Source organism: Dicentrarchus labrax, unplaced genomic scaffold (genome assembly GCF_905237075.1).
Source record: "Dicentrarchus labrax unplaced genomic scaffold, dlabrax2021, whole genome shotgun sequence".
In the NCBI taxonomy this organism is placed as follows: Eukaryota; Metazoa; Chordata; class Actinopteri; family Moronidae; genus Dicentrarchus; species Dicentrarchus labrax.
In genome coordinates, this window is record NW_026136701.1 from 7257191 (window position 1) to 7271904 (window position 14714).

Genomic DNA, 14714 nt, shown 5'->3' on the forward strand with positions numbered 1-14714 from the left:
TCTCTCTAAATGTATTTTAATAGGAGGGACCCTGATGTCCAGGCCAATTCATCTCCCATCTCCCTGTAATGAAAGGAGTCGTGGCCGGACCGGGGCAGGTCTGGGGAAGGAGGAGGGGAGGGGGGAGTGTGGATGGAAGGATGGTACAAAGGCTGCATGTGGCTTTGCCTCATTATGCTGCAGTTAGGCGGAGGGCTGCATGGAGGCAGCGGGGGTTAGGGTCCCCACAGACCGGCTCAGGGGCCACAATACCGGCATGGACGGCTGCAAAGGGAGACCCTGCCATGCCATTATCCCGCCGCTACTAACGAGGGCTTCATACGCCTTTGATATAATCTCACTATTGAAATCCTGATAAATCCCCCCTGCGTTTACAGCCAAATCCCATTTGTAACGGGTTCGTGGAAGGCTGTGTGAGTGCGTGCGTGACCGCCTGTGTGTGTGTGTGTGTGTGTGTGTCGTCTTCACCTGCGCCTCTCTGTTCTGGCAGGCGAGGCCAAGGAGAGTCGCATGTTAAACCGGGCCGTTACACTGGCTTTAATTAAAAAATCCCCTCTCTCGCGCACAAGACATCTCGTGAGCCGATCTGAGCTGAGACCGAATTAGAATAAAATCAATGTTTAAGTGGATATAGTCCTTTTCCAGCCTCAGATATGATCTGATAGGCAAACAATTACTGGATTACAACACACTGGGGGGATGAATAATAGAAGACAGGCACATTTATGGAATTTATTAATGAGAATAAAATGAGCACTAAAATGATGCTATTACCACCAGTTACACCACATTCTGTTGAATCTCTGGTCCTGCCATTATTCAGCATGTTAAGCTGTCTCAGCATTATGGGTCTATCATAAGTCCATTATATGAAATCTTATCTGTCTGGGTGAGTGGATCAGGGCACTCTGAGGTTGGAGAAAATGACAAATCACGTCATATTCTTGCATGAAGTTATTTCCCTGTCAGAAGTGGAGAGGTCAGTGGGACAGCTCAGCCTGCCACTGACTGCTTTTACTCCAGTGGGTTACACAGGACACGTGCGTGGGGATCCAACCGAACAGTGTTTAAGCATAAATCTCTTTACACCGAAAGTGCGCCTATAGGGTAAAGCATCCTGAACAGATACTCCTATTCAAATGCTTTGTCCTCTAGCTCAGGGACACTGCGCATCTCTGTGCTCCCCCCCATGTGTCGGTGCGCAGACTCATTTAACAGCCCGAGGAACATAAACAAGCAACGGAAACTATAGCTGTATTAAATCAAGCCCCGCGTTTAGCCCACATATTGGGTGCCAAGTTTCTCCGCACAGTCCAGGAATCTCTAAACAGGGTTTAGAGGTCTTTCAGAAGTCCCCCTTTTTTTCCCCTCTCAAAGCTCGGATTGGTCACAGTGCGGCTCATTTGCATGCCTCGCCGTATAAACCCTCCTGCAGACACTGCAGCCCTCTTGCGCTGAGAGAGCAGCACACCTCCAGTAGAGAGAGAGAGAGAGAGAGAGAGCGGAGCGCATCCAGAGTGCGCATTGAAAGACATATGGAATATTTATTACTGGCTTTATACAAAGAAACAAACAACCCCGGAGAGTCGACCAGAGCGGGGAAGGAATAGCTTTTTTGCAGGTGCTTTGTGTTCAAACTTTAAATCGGACTCAGTGCGCACAGTTTGTTGAATTTCAGATTATTTTGGAGTGAAGGTGTCAAGATGGGAGGAATAGGGTGGAACGGGCTGTTGGTGCTAGTGTGCGTCTTTTTGACAAGCCTGGCCGCTGTCACACAAGGAAAGACGGTAAAATATCAGACATTTGAGGAAGACGCACCAGGGACAGTGATTGGAAACTTGGCCAAGGACATCTCCTCCACTGGCTCTTCATCGGGGGGCTCCAGGACCAATTTCAGGATGATGAAACAGTTCAACTCCTCTTTCATCCGTCTGAGGGAGAGCGACGGGCAGCTGACTATAGGAGAGAGGATAGACAGGGAGCGGATCTGCAAACACACCCTGCACTGCCTCATCGCTTTCGACGTGGTCAGCTTCTCCAAAGAGCAGTTCAAACTCATCCACGTCGAGGTGGAGGTCAAGGACATCAATGACAACTCCCCCGAGTTCCCCCGGAAAGAGTCGAGTCTGGAGATCTCCGAAAACACAGCGGTGGGCACGCGGATCCCGCTAGACTTTGCCGTGGATGACGATGTTGGGGTGAACTACATCCAAAGCTACCAGATCTCCGTCAACAGCCACTTTTCAATCGACGTGCTTAGCAGGGCCGACGGGGTTAAATATGCGGAGCTGGTGCTGATGAAGGAGCTGGACCGGGAGACGCAGGGTACCTACGCGCTTGAGCTGGTTGCTATGGACGGTGGCAACCCGTCCCGGACCGGAACAACGCGCATCAACGTCAAGGTGAAAGACTACAACGACAACAGCCCGGTGTTCGACAGGAACAGCTTCTCCGTGGACCTGCCCGAGGACGCACCGGTGGGCTCCCTCTTGTTGGACCTGAACGCGGAGGACCCGGACGAGGGGCTGAACGGCGAGGTGGTGTACGGGTTCGGTAACCAGGTGCCCACAGAAATACGACAACTCTTCAGAGTGGACAGGAAGACCGGGCGGCTCACCCTGGAGAGCCCGATTGACTTTGAAAGTAAGAACACGTACGAGTTTGACGTCCAGGCCACCGACCTGGGACCGAACCCGAGCCCGGCCATCTGCAAGATTGTAGTGCAGGTGCAGGACGTTAACGACAACGCGCCGGAGATCTCCATCACCCCCATGACGTCCATCACGGCGGGAATAGCGTACATCACCGAGGCGGCGGCCAGGGAGAGTTTCGTGGCTCTGGTCAGCACCTCGGACAGAGACTCCGGCGCTAACGGACAGGTGCACTGCACGCTGTACGGACACGATCACTTCAGACTGCAGCAGGCGTACGAGGACAGCTTCATGATAGTGAGCACCAGCCCGTTAGACCGGGAGAAAATCCCCGAATATAACCTCACAGTGGTGGCGGAGGATCTGGGCTCCCCTCCCTTCAGAACCATCACTCAGTACACAATCAGACTGACGGACGAGAACGACAACGCTCCGGTGTTCAGTAAACCGGTGTATGAGGTGGCCGTGGTGGAGAATAACGCACCGGGCGCGTACATCACCACGGTGGTGGCGCGGGACATGGACATGGGGTCAAACGGGAAGGTCAGCTACAAACTGGCGGACACATACTTTATGGGCTCCCCCATCTCCACCTTCGTCTCACTGGACCCCGCCAGCGGGTCGCTTTACGCGCTCCGGAGCTTCAACTACGAGGTGATGAAACAGCTGGAGCTCCGTATCACGGCCAGCGACGGCGGCTCCCCTCCCCTGTCCGGCAGCGCTAACGTCTATGTGAGGATAGTGGACCAGAACGATAACGCACCGGTCATCATTCAGCCGGCGCTCAATAACGGTTCCGCTGAAGTCCTCCTGCCCCGGGACGCACCGAGCGGCTACGTCATCACCCGGGTAGAGGCGCGGGATGCGGATGAGGGCGTGAACTCGGAGTTGTCCTACGGGCTGGCCACCGGTGAGCCCTCCGTGTTCTCCGTGAACAAAGCCACCGGAGAGATCTACCTCAACCAGGTGCTCAGCCACGACGTGGACGAAACCCTGAGCGTGACCGTGACGGTGAGTGACAACGGGAGGCCCGCGCTCACCTCCACCGCCACGCTCCACTTCGTCATCATCGCGGGCTCCCCGCCGAGCGACAGGACAGTGTACCAGTCGGGCAGCGGGGACGAGGTGCACGCGCAGTGGGACCTGTCGGTGGTGATTATCGTTGTGCTCGCGGGGAGCTGCACGCTCCTGCTGCTCGCCATCATCCTCATCGCCACCACCTGCAACCGGCGCAAGCGGGACAAGAGTGGAGAAGACAGCGACTCGTACGGGGAGAAGGGCACGCTGGAGAGGGGCAGGAACCACGTGGCGGACAACCCGCTTCTGCCCCTCCACGGGACCGGGGCAGGAGCGGGCTTTGAGGGACACTCCTACAGCAGCCAGCCCGGCGGGTTCACCCCGGCTCACCCTGGGGGCAGCGACATGTGCTCGGCCTCAGAGGACGGCAGCGAGGTGCCTTGCGTGTATGACTCAGACAGCAACAGCAAGCTCCGAGGGAATAAGCACGAGGTGAGATGCACCTTTGGGGACATTGTGCTCAGGAGGGGAGGGGTGGGTAGGGGAGGGGATGGGTAGGGTGGCACACAACAATGAGCATTCTGCAATGTGTTTCATCCAGCAGACACTAACCTCTGTTTTCTTTCTCTTCTCTCCTCCTGCAGGGCTACTCCACTCTGCCTGGCTATGGGAATGGCAAAGAGGCTGTGAGGCCCATCACTATCTGGAAGGGCAACTCCTACACCACCATCTCTGCCAGGGACCCGGCCTTCAGTGGCAAAGACAGTGGCAAGGGGGACAGTGATTTCAACGACAGTGATAGTGATGTCAGTGGAGACACTGGCCTGAAGAAAGATGGGGCAGTGGTTCCTCCCATGGGTGGCCAAAATGGTAAGGGCAACAACAATGGCAAGTTTGAATGGCTGTATAAAATGATGTCAGTGATGTGTTTGTGCTTTGGCTCTAAGTCTAACTCTCCTTTCTGCCTCCCCTCCAGCTCTGTGGGCTTGCACCAGCGAATGTAAGGTCCTGGGTCACTCGGATCGCTGCTGGAGCCCCTCGGCAGTAAGAGCCAATGCAGCGCCCTCCCCAGCCCCGACCCTCTCCTCCTTCAGCAGCCTTTCGAAGACGGCCTCCCTTCCCCGGGACCCCCACCGCAGAGACAACTTCTACCAGGCCCACATCCCCAAAACAGTGGGGCTGCAGAGCGTGTACGAGAAGGTGCTACACAGAGAGTACGACTACGTTCTGGTCACCCCACCCAGACCTGTGAGGGTGCAGGAGATCAGTGATATAACCCTCCCTGTTTACACCCCCACCCCAACACACTGTCCCAACAATGAAGTCTAAAACATACATTTACACAGACACACATACACACACACACACACACACACACACACACACACACACACACACACACACACACACACCTAAGCTCACTCTCAAAGAAATGTATAGTGTATTAAAAGTTTTAATTTATGATTCATTGACAATGAGAATAATGTAACTTTTGAAGTTATTTGTTGCTGTGGAGAGAGTGCATATATAAGTTTATATCCTAATATTTGTGTTTTAATGTAAAAGTCACATTTGATGTCCATTCAATCACTTTGAGAAATTTTGTTGGACATGAAGTGTATCATATGCAAGTTTTGTACATACAGAGGATTTATTTTTTATAAAAGTAATAATTAAGCAAAGATATGTAAATATGAATTGTAATTATTGATCTTTAAGCACGCTGACTATTTAAAATGGCCCCAGAAACTGTGCAGTTTGAGGGCCAGGTGACCCACAGTGTATCAAGTTGATAACGATGTATGAAATTATTTGAATGCAACAAGTAATTGTACAGATTTTTTTCTATCATCACAATATTCTGAGAGAAAATAAACTTTGAAATACTGTTCTGAGAAAGTGAGTGATGTGTTTGTTCAGAAAGACTATGATCCGGGTGAGGTGAGCAGGAGGTTTGTGGATGCCTTGCAGGAATATCAGTCACTAGTAAAAGCCAACAGGCGTCGCTGTTATTGCAGCAGTGAGCCTCTGTCCTTGCAGCCCACCGGGGAAGGTCAGTTTAGTATTTTTTTTTTTTTGTGAATACGATTTTGCTGGTGAGGTGCCAGAACAGACGCCAAGGTTTTCCAGCAAATCACTCTGCCGCCTCACGCATATCAAGAGCGGAAACCTTCATAGTTATTCTGTCTCATTTCATGGACTTTAACTGCATTTTACCGCCTCAGCCCTGCATGGTAACACAAGAATCAGAGATATGCTCAGATTCCATTACATAAATCATTACCACCTGAAATGTGCACATAGAAGAAACATAATGAGACTGACTCTGCGTAAAGGCGCATTTACTGTTTGTCTCCAAAGAAAGAAAAGGCTTACACGCATGAGAGGAAATCTAACTACGGATAAGTTTGATAGGCATCCACACACAGGTGATTTTTGTCAAAGAACATCAAGTCCTTGTGAGCAAATCCTCCTGCTATCCTGTCAGGATGTTTTTTGTCTACCTGCCAAATGCGCACGCTGGCCCCTTACGTAATCCCTCCATTATCATTCATGGGTTCAGGGCATTTTTTCATAACAGCAAAGCAGTTCCGGACTCGGATGTAGAAGAGGTAAGAGAATAAGGTCGAATTCTGTCCAACAGGCTGCCGTGTTTTGCACACTGTCAATGCAAACACACTGTCTCAGAGTTGGAGAAAACGTGCGACATTCCGCCACAGTCACCTTTGACCTGCGACCGCCTGTGGACGCATTGAGAGACAGAGGAGAGGAAGGGAGAGGAAGGGAGAGAAGGGGTGTGCGCAAAGGTGATTTGAGGAGACAACCTCACCCCTCCATCCCCACCTTTTAATTGCTGAATAGATCTTAGTCTCCCCCACAGAGGTTGTCATAAAGCTTAATGATATGAAATTCTGAGGATCATAGCAGGAATCAAACTCATGTAAGTTACATGAGCAGCCTTCAAAGGGAAAAAATGATTAAGGCTTTTTCTGAAAGAAAGCATAACTCATAAATTAGTGGCTGCTCACACTGTGGCGATCACCAACTGGAGGTCATGTTTTACTTTTACATTTAAAATCACAAAAACCCGGAAAGGTTGTGAGCATGCAGTTTCAGCGCTACAGCACAAAACACGACTTGTCTGAATGAGCAGGAGTGTCCACCCTCCTCCTGAGAGAGAGAGAGAGAGAGAGAGAGAGAGAGAGAGAGAGAGAGAGTTAGTGGACTGGGGTTCCCTCAGGTGTTTGGCTCCAGTCATGGCCGGGAACTCAGAGAAAGTACCGATCGCCTCCGCGGGACCAGAGGACCTGCATCAGTTCATGCCTCCGGTGAGTTTCCATACAGGCCAGTACAGCTCAGTGTGGTCGGGGATAATGAGGTTTATAATATAGGAGACTGTAGGTACATCTGTAGGGGCCATTAAGAGTCTAACGTGTTCAGTTATTAACCTTACATATGCTGGATAGATGCCCATAAACCTTCTCTGTGACTTATCTTTTGTAGGACTCAGCTTCGCTTGTTCTAAACATACAGTTATTTTGTTATCTACAAGGGTGATGTTGTGTGTGTGATTTTTAGGCCTACTCTGCCGTGGCCGTGAAGCCCGCCGCCACCGGCCGCCTCCTGAAGGCCGGGATCGCGGTGCTCATCGCAGGGGCCCTCCTACTGCTACTGGGGGCAGTCGGAGCTTTCTACTTCTGGAACAACAATGAAAAACACGTGAGATGAATATTTTATTGATTCTCTTACTTGCACTGCAAAACATTTGTTTTTGTAAGGGACTGTAGGAAAATGATAATGTGGTGGTGGGGGTAAGGAAGGGGGATAGCACTGTCATTTTACTTCTTTATGAATGTCTTTAGAGAGCTGAAGTTCTGTCTGTGTCTCAGGTTTTATTGATGTGCTCATTGGTGGCACACATTAGAAGTTCCATTAGGATATTAAGGTTTACATGTAAGGGTACACAGTACACAAGTTGTACCAGTTTAAGACTGTTATATGTATCATTTTGACATGTTGTGGGGAAATGTTGCAGTCTTCAGTCAAGAAAACAAGAATAATCCTGTGGGTTTTCTCTTTTACAAACACAAACATAAAATTCAGCTGCCCTCACCATCTGTACATTTCTGTACAGTCCCTTCTAGGATACTTTCAATCAAACCTTAAATCAAATGCAGTCTGATATGCTAGATAGTTCATTTTGTTCCACTGTAGTTTCACTCTACTTTTAAAACTTTCAGCTCTCATACTCACAATCGATAAAAATAATGTCACTTGATTGAAGTCATTCGTGAAACAAGCTGTTTTGAATTGGAAACAAGTGAAATATAGTGATCAGTGGAACAATTTTTAACTTGTTTGAATTAAAAGGAGACTCGCTGTTAAAGTGAAGTCATTTTTCCGAGATGGACCTTTTTTCTTGCAGCGTAGGCAAACAGCAAAATGTAAATTAACCACTCCAGTTTCATGGTGCAGTCTGCTTGGTGAATGGAGGCGTTGTGTGTGTATGCGGTGTGTGCTGGAGTATCCTGGCAGGGTGGAGAGAGGTAGGGGGGGCCTCTTTGGTCCGGCTGATGCTCCAGGGGCAAGAGGTGGAAGAGATGAGGGGGAAAATGTAGCTTTCTGAGTGTTTTTTCCCCCATTATGGAGCTGGAAAATGCTATTAAGACACGATGAAAAGGCTCTGTAGAAGGGTCATCATCACCCAGAGCTGTACAGATTGTGTTCTTCTGACCAAGTCTGAATGAATGTGTTATCTGAAAGAAAAAATCCCCAAAAGAGAGGCTGTATGTGTGAGCAACAGTCATAGGGTAAGATTGGAGAAACAGGGTGAGAAGGAGTGTTGAAAGAGAGAGGACTGGGGGTGGGGTGACTCTCATGACTCTCATACCTTACATGCCAGTCTGAAAACTGTGTGTGTGTGTGTGTGTGTGTGCAGGTCTACAATGTCCACTACAGCATGAGCATCAATGGAAAAGTGGAGGAGGGGACGATGGAGATCGACACAGCCAGTAACATAGAGAGATTCAGCACCGGCAGCGGGGCGGACGAAGCTGTGGAGGTCCATGACTTTGAGATTGTGAGTTGGGTCTAAAATAATCCAAAATATCAGGAGATTCAGATAAGAAAGCAGAAAACCAGACTCATCAACACACTGATCAACATTCTCTGAGCATCAGAGAAGAAGTCGATCAGATTTGTTGAAATTTTAAAGACCCTTGTGGGCAGATTGGCTCTTGTAGCAGCGGAGAAATTAAGAGCAAGTAGACATGTTATCTCCCTTTGGGCCAATCAGTGTCAAGATACTTCGTCTCTCCAATTTTCATTAAATTCGGACTGGTGGTTTTTGACCTTTAATTAAAGCATCCCAATCAGGCCAATCAAAGTAGTGAAGCAGCAGTTTTGGCCTTTTAACTATTAAAATTTTGACCTTTAATCATAGTGTCCCTGTGAGGGTAATTTTTTAATCTTGAACATGGTGCCAAGCTGCAGCGTTTACATTTGATGCACAGATCTATAGTCGCAGACACCTGCAGAGTGCAACAACAACTGGAGAAGTGGTGAACTCTAATTTTTGTTTGTCCCCTTTCCTTCCTGACTTCTCCAGGGGATCACTGGGATCCGGTTTTCAGGAGGAGAGAAGTGCTACATCAAGACCCAAGTGAAGGCTCGTCTGCCTGATGTGGACGCTCTCAACAAGGACTCGATGACATTCGACCTGGTGGGTTACTCTTGTCTGTCTTACGTGTCCTGAGAAGGTGTGTTTTGTCCGTGCTGCAATGTGCTTTTCAGGAAATCCATCAATAGCCCCTTTCCACTGCATGAATTTAACAAACTGTAACCCGGGCCTGGCCATTATTTGAACTTCTAAAGTAATAATTTGACATTTTGGGAAATACGCTTTCTTGCTGAGAGTCAGATGACATATTAATACCTCTCTAATGTGAAGGTACTGTCAGCAGCTAGTTAGCTTAGCATAGCATAAAGACTGGAAATGGCGGGGGGGGTGACCACTGCTTCTCTCTGTCCGGTCGGTTTTTTGGTCCTCCACTTTGGTATCAACAATTAACAAATTATATTCGACGTTCATGCTCCCCAGAGGATGACTCATATTGATGTTGGTAATCACCCAACTTTTCTCGCCACCAGCATCTCAAAATAATCTTATCCAATGAAACATCTCAGCATCTACTAGATGGAATGGCACAAAACCTGGGACATGCATTAATGTTAACCACAGGATGAATTTAATAACTTGAGGGCTCACACACAGTGCCATTATCATAAATCAAAATTTTAATTAGACCAAAGTATTTTAGTTAAAGGTCCAGTGTGTAACATTTAGGGGGCTCTGATCACAGAAAATAAATATAATATTCACAGGTATATTTTCATTAGTGTATAATCACCTGAATATAGGAATAGTTTGTGTTTTGGTTACCTTAGAATGAGCCGTGGGTCGCCTTCCCTGGAGTCCGCCATGTTGAACCAACATGTTTCTACGGTAGCCCAGAAGGGACAAATCAAACACTGGCTGCAGATAGGGCTTCGTCGTAAGAAAAGCTGCAGAGAATCTGTTCTATGTTACAACCTATAACATTTACAACTGCAGATTGTTGTAACTGGAGAAACCTTTATTAATGATTTACTAACTAATTTGCATAACTTACATTATAGAACTCATCACACTATGTTAACAACGTCCTCGCTTCCTAATAAACCATCACATCTGAAGATACAAATGTTAGTAAGTTATTAATATCGGGCTCGTTCTAATAACAAGACAGCTAAAAAGACACATTGTTATTACTGATTTATAAGGCAATAATAAATCTTAAACTAGCCCATTCATAAAGCCAGTGGTTACAACTTATAAACCCATTGTAAAGTATTCCTTAGAGAGTTCTCACTCCTGATATAAAGCTATTAGCGTGAATCACCCAAGCCAATGATCCACCAGGAACACATGGGTGATTTTTATGTGTTGGGTTCCCATCACTTAACAGCTCAGTGGACTCTATTAAGATCAATAAACACAAGAGAGGGCTACACTGAAATATACTATATGTGTGTGCGTGTTGATTTCTATCACACCAACTTCACTGCCTGTGATTGTTCAATTGAGGCTGTCTGATAATTAAAATCATTTAGCTCTGCATAAGCCTCACATCCACATAAATCCACATCACCAGGATTGTGCACACAGACGCGGACGCACATAAACACACATGTGTGCACACACACGAGCACACAATTAATTATCCTGCAGGGCTGCTCTTATTGCCTCTCGCTGCCTCATAAAAGATCGTTTATATCACGAATGTGCTTTTGTGTGTGTTTGTGTTATTGCCTCTATTTGCCTCATAAATGATCGTTTGGTTCGTGTTTGTGCATCGTGTATGTGTGCGTGTGTGTGTGTGTGTGTGTGTGTGTGTGTGTGTGTGTGCGTGTGTGTGGGACTGGGAGATGTTGTTCTAATGGTTGCTGCAGGCTGGTCATTTGCTATAATTTAGAGTGATGGCGAATATGGGTTAGATAAGCGCGCACACACACACACACACACACACAGACACACACACACATAGACACACATATGCGTCGCCATCCAGAGAGAGTGGGTCAGATAAACTCTTATCAGTCGAGCAGTGGAGAAGGACCCCCGCTTTTATTTGTCCCTCCAGCAAATCATTTGAGCAGAGGGAGAAAACAGCATTTCTGAAAGGTTGGAGGATAACATTCCCTAAACACGGCTGTGGCTAGTGCAGTGCAGCCCTCAGGAACAAATGCCTCTGGGCGACAACCCTCCCCACAGAATTCCCCTTTTACCTGCAGGCTATGGATACAGAGTATGCATGTTTACAAAGTCTCTCCTCTGAAAACCTCATTAGTTTATCTGCAGAAACCTGCAAATTTAGGCCATCCAATCTCTCCTTCCCTTCAGATCTTGATGAGTCCTGACATTGTGTATACAGCTAAATGTTAGTGCAAAGGGAATCTGTATACTATAGCCTCAAGGGCTTTTTTTTTACTGCTTGATTTTATGTTGTTATAAGGAGCATTAACAGCACAGCATTAATGCAGATTAGACTCGGACAGGATGCAAAGACTGTGGGCTATTTAAAGGGGAAAGCTAGTAAAGAGATCCGTACACAAGTGTTATGTTACGCCTTCAGCAGCCAAGGACATTTTCAGATGTTTTGTTGTGATGTTTGTTGGTCTCGCTTCTCATCACCTCATCACCCCCCCGAAGGAGGACGAGGTGATGCCGGCCAAATTTGAGGATGATCTGATCTGGGTGGCGGCTGGCGCTCCCATCTCGGACTCTGCCTTCCTCAGCAACAAGATAAAGGACTTGTGTGGAGACCTGCCAATCTTCTGGCTTCGTCCAACCTACTCACCCAGTAAGCAATCAGACAGCTCATGGTAAAGATATGAAAATGTATATCCAAAGACAACTGACAGCAAAACACTCAATATTCAAGTCTATGTGAGTTTTGTCACAGAACAAAGAGGATCTGGGTCAAACGGTCTCAATAATTTCCATTTAACATCGCAGCTGTTGAAGCCACCGAAAGAAAAACAGGCTAAAAAGAAAAGCAGAAGTCCTTTTGAAGTTGCCTAGCTCCCGAGTGTACAATTTTTTGCATGCTGGGAGGTCAAAAGTTCCTAAAACACAATTTTATTCTACTTCATCTGAGGACTTCAAAACGCTGCCAGAGAAGCGGCTGTGCAATCAGGAGCTGAGCCACATTAGTGCCACTCCGCTCCTAAATTTGGTCTGCTGTCAGATACTGAGAGTGTGATGTGTGCAGGCGGAGAGAGGAAGAGGAGGGCCGCCCCCCGCCAGCGCCGCCAGGCAGCTGGGGCCGGGGAGGAAGAAGAGGACGTGGAGGCCGAGTTCAACCCGGAGAACCCCTATCAGGTGAGTCACACAAACAAAACTCACACATTCTTCTCCTTCTGTCGTGTTTACATCACGCCACAGCGTCCGCGACTGTCCGCTCAGATCTGAGGGGCTACCTGAGAAGGCTTTTGCCAAGGAGGGTTTCTCACAGCTGCGCGAGCGGCAGCAGATGCCGGGGTCACGGTGGAGGGGCCCGGATTGTCGCTGCAAATCTGAGTGTATGCGTGGGTGTGTTTTCTGTGCATGTGTTTTCTATGTGAAGCTGTCTGAGCCTGTCCAAATCTTTCCTTTCAGCATTGAGGCTGTATGAATAATTCCACAACCCCCCCCGCACCCTTGCCCTGCTGAGTACACACAGACCCCCATACATACACACACCCCTGTGCCCTCCATCCTCACCCCTAACGTTGGGCCCCGCTTTTTCCTAATCCCCCTCCCTTCCTGCTCTAAGCATCCCCAACCCCCCGCTACACACTCCTGACAACCCCAGAAGGGGGCAAACAGCAAGCACTACGTTGAAGGAGAAAATATTTGACAACAAAAACCCACATCTGACAACATCCCCTCCTCCCCATCCCGCCTGTCGGAAATCCATTTTTAATTGGTTTGAAACGAGCTCTCCTCTCCGTGGCTAAAGACGCACAGTATCAGACGGCAGAATGTGCACACACTGACCACTGTCCTCTCTGTCTCCTCTCAGAGGGGTCTTGAGGGTGAGCAGGGAACCATGACCCACGACCCCATGCTGGACCACCAGGGAGTGTGCTGCACAGAGTGCCGTCGCAGCCACACCCACTGCCAGAGGATCTGTGAGCCGCTGGGAGGGTACCACCCGTGGCCGTACCACTACAGAGGCTGCAGGGTGGTCTGCAGAGTTATCATGCCGTGCAACTGGTGGGTGGCACGCATTTTGGGTCTGGTGTAGACAGCCCCCCCTCTGCCCACTTGGGAGATGGTAGAGTCCGAGAGGGAAGAAACTAGGGAGGGATGGGGGTTCCAAGGGAGGGGAGATGAAGGGAAAAGTTTAGCAAAGGGAGATGGTGGCTTCTTATCGTCATCTACTGTAGTTACCGGTTAGTTTGAGCAGATTGGTAGGAAATGAACAGTGTCAGTCAGCGTGTCCACACATTATAAATGCATGGTACAGAATCTAGGACAGACATGATCTGACATGTAAAGGTAAACAGTGGCTGCACCCTGCACAGCTTGTCCTATTAAAAAAACATACCTGCTATCAGGTTCTTCTGGTCTACAGCCCAACATGCTGTCAAGAGAAAAGAGATGATGGTGATATCAAACATTCAACAGACCTGTTCTCAATTAAATGCATTGATATCTGCGTTTATTTCAAATATGTTTAACTGGACCCATTTATATATAGGAAAAGCAGGTAAGCTTGTGTTTATAGAGCTGGTAATCATTCCTTTGCTTTCATTCTTTGCTTTTTGATGTAAATAAATGTATAGGGTGCACAGTATTCCAAGGCAGTCAAGCTGTTGTTCTAGTGAGAAATCTTTTTGACTCCTGTGTTTGTAACTCTTTCCCTTTTCTATTTTGTCTTCATGAGTAGCTCTCATTAAAACAATGTACTGTACGCATTCTCTCACAAACTTTCATCTAAATGCATTTTCATCTGCATTGAAGAACCTATCTCAAAGTGCAATATCTCTGAATAAACTTTTAAAGTAAACTTTCAAGTGTCAGCCCCCTTATTGACCGATTGACTTTATATGCTATTTGTACATACATATTGCTTCTAACTTATCATTAGGTTGATCTGGGAACAGCCCGCCCTCTCTCTTCAGTCTTAAGATGTGTCACATTTGGTAGCTGCTCCAAAGTGATGAGCAGAAAGAAGTTTCCAGAGTTCTTTAATGTTGAGAGTTGCAGCTCTAGAACTCTTTAATGAGACTAAAGACTCTGTAGCCGTCACGCTCCCAGATCTTACCCACGATGCAAAGCGCTTAGCTCCTTTTGATGTCACAGAGCCGCCTCAGGCAGGGGTAGGGGGTAAGGATGGGGGCGGTGTGTTTGTGTGCGTGTCAGGGATAGTGTAGGAGTGTGTGTTTGTGTGAGAGTGTTATGAAGCTAAGAGTTCCATCCAGAGACACAAACGGGGCGTTTGATCGTCACGAGAGATG

General features: G+C 47.9%; 2 protein-coding genes across 2 annotated transcripts; both read left to right on the top strand.

Annotated features, from left to right (window-relative positions):
* The first annotated feature begins 1306 nt into the window (after positions 1-1306).
* On the top strand, positions 1307-5567 carry LOC127367801 (protocadherin-8-like). The gene is made up of 3 exons (XM_051407924.1): positions 1307-4160; positions 4313-4538; positions 4645-5567. Exons 1-3 carry the CDS (start codon positions 1704-1706, stop codon positions 4995-4997), a joined length of 3036 nt encoding a protein of 1011 aa, XP_051263884.1. The 5' UTR covers positions 1307-1703; the 3' UTR covers positions 4998-5567.
* Positions 5568-6880: 1313 nt separating this feature from the next.
* On the top strand, positions 6881-14263 carry LOC127368185 (leukocyte cell-derived chemotaxin 1-like). Its single transcript, XM_051408720.1, has 7 exons — positions 6881-6997; positions 7248-7388; positions 8608-8748; positions 9277-9390; positions 11920-12070; positions 12482-12591; positions 13274-14263. The coding sequence occupies exons 1-7, from the start codon at positions 6926-6928 to the stop codon at positions 13496-13498; spliced, it is 954 nt and encodes a 317-aa protein (XP_051264680.1). The 5' UTR covers positions 6881-6925; the 3' UTR covers positions 13499-14263.
* Positions 14264-14714: the final 451 nt, after the last annotated feature.

What these genes read in the sequence shown, in the direction of transcription:
- LOC127367801 (XM_051407924.1), top strand. Translation starts at nt 1,704, where the DNA reads ATGGGAGGAATAGGGTGGAACGGGCTGTTGGTGCTAGTGTGCGTCTTT. An exon ending in TCCGAGGGAATAAGCACGAG is followed by an intron (nt 4,161 to 4,312) that starts GTGAGATGCACC and finishes CTCCTCCTGCAG; the next exon opens with GGCTACTCCACTCTGCCTGG. An exon ending in TCCCATGGGTGGCCAAAATG is followed by an intron (nt 4,539 to 4,644) that starts GTAAGGGCAACA and finishes CCTCCCCTCCAG; the next exon opens with CTCTGTGGGCTTGCACCAGC.
- LOC127368185 (XM_051408720.1), top strand. Translation starts at nt 6,926, where the DNA reads ATGGCCGGGAACTCAGAGAAAGTACCGATCGCCTCCGCGGGACCAGAG. An exon ending in GGAACAACAATGAAAAACAC is followed by an intron (nt 7,389 to 8,607) that starts GTGAGATGAATA and finishes GTGTGTGTGCAG; the next exon opens with GTCTACAATGTCCACTACAG. An exon ending in TCGTCCAACCTACTCACCCA is followed by an intron (nt 12,071 to 12,481) that starts GTAAGCAATCAG and finishes TGATGTGTGCAG; the next exon opens with GCGGAGAGAGGAAGAGGAGG.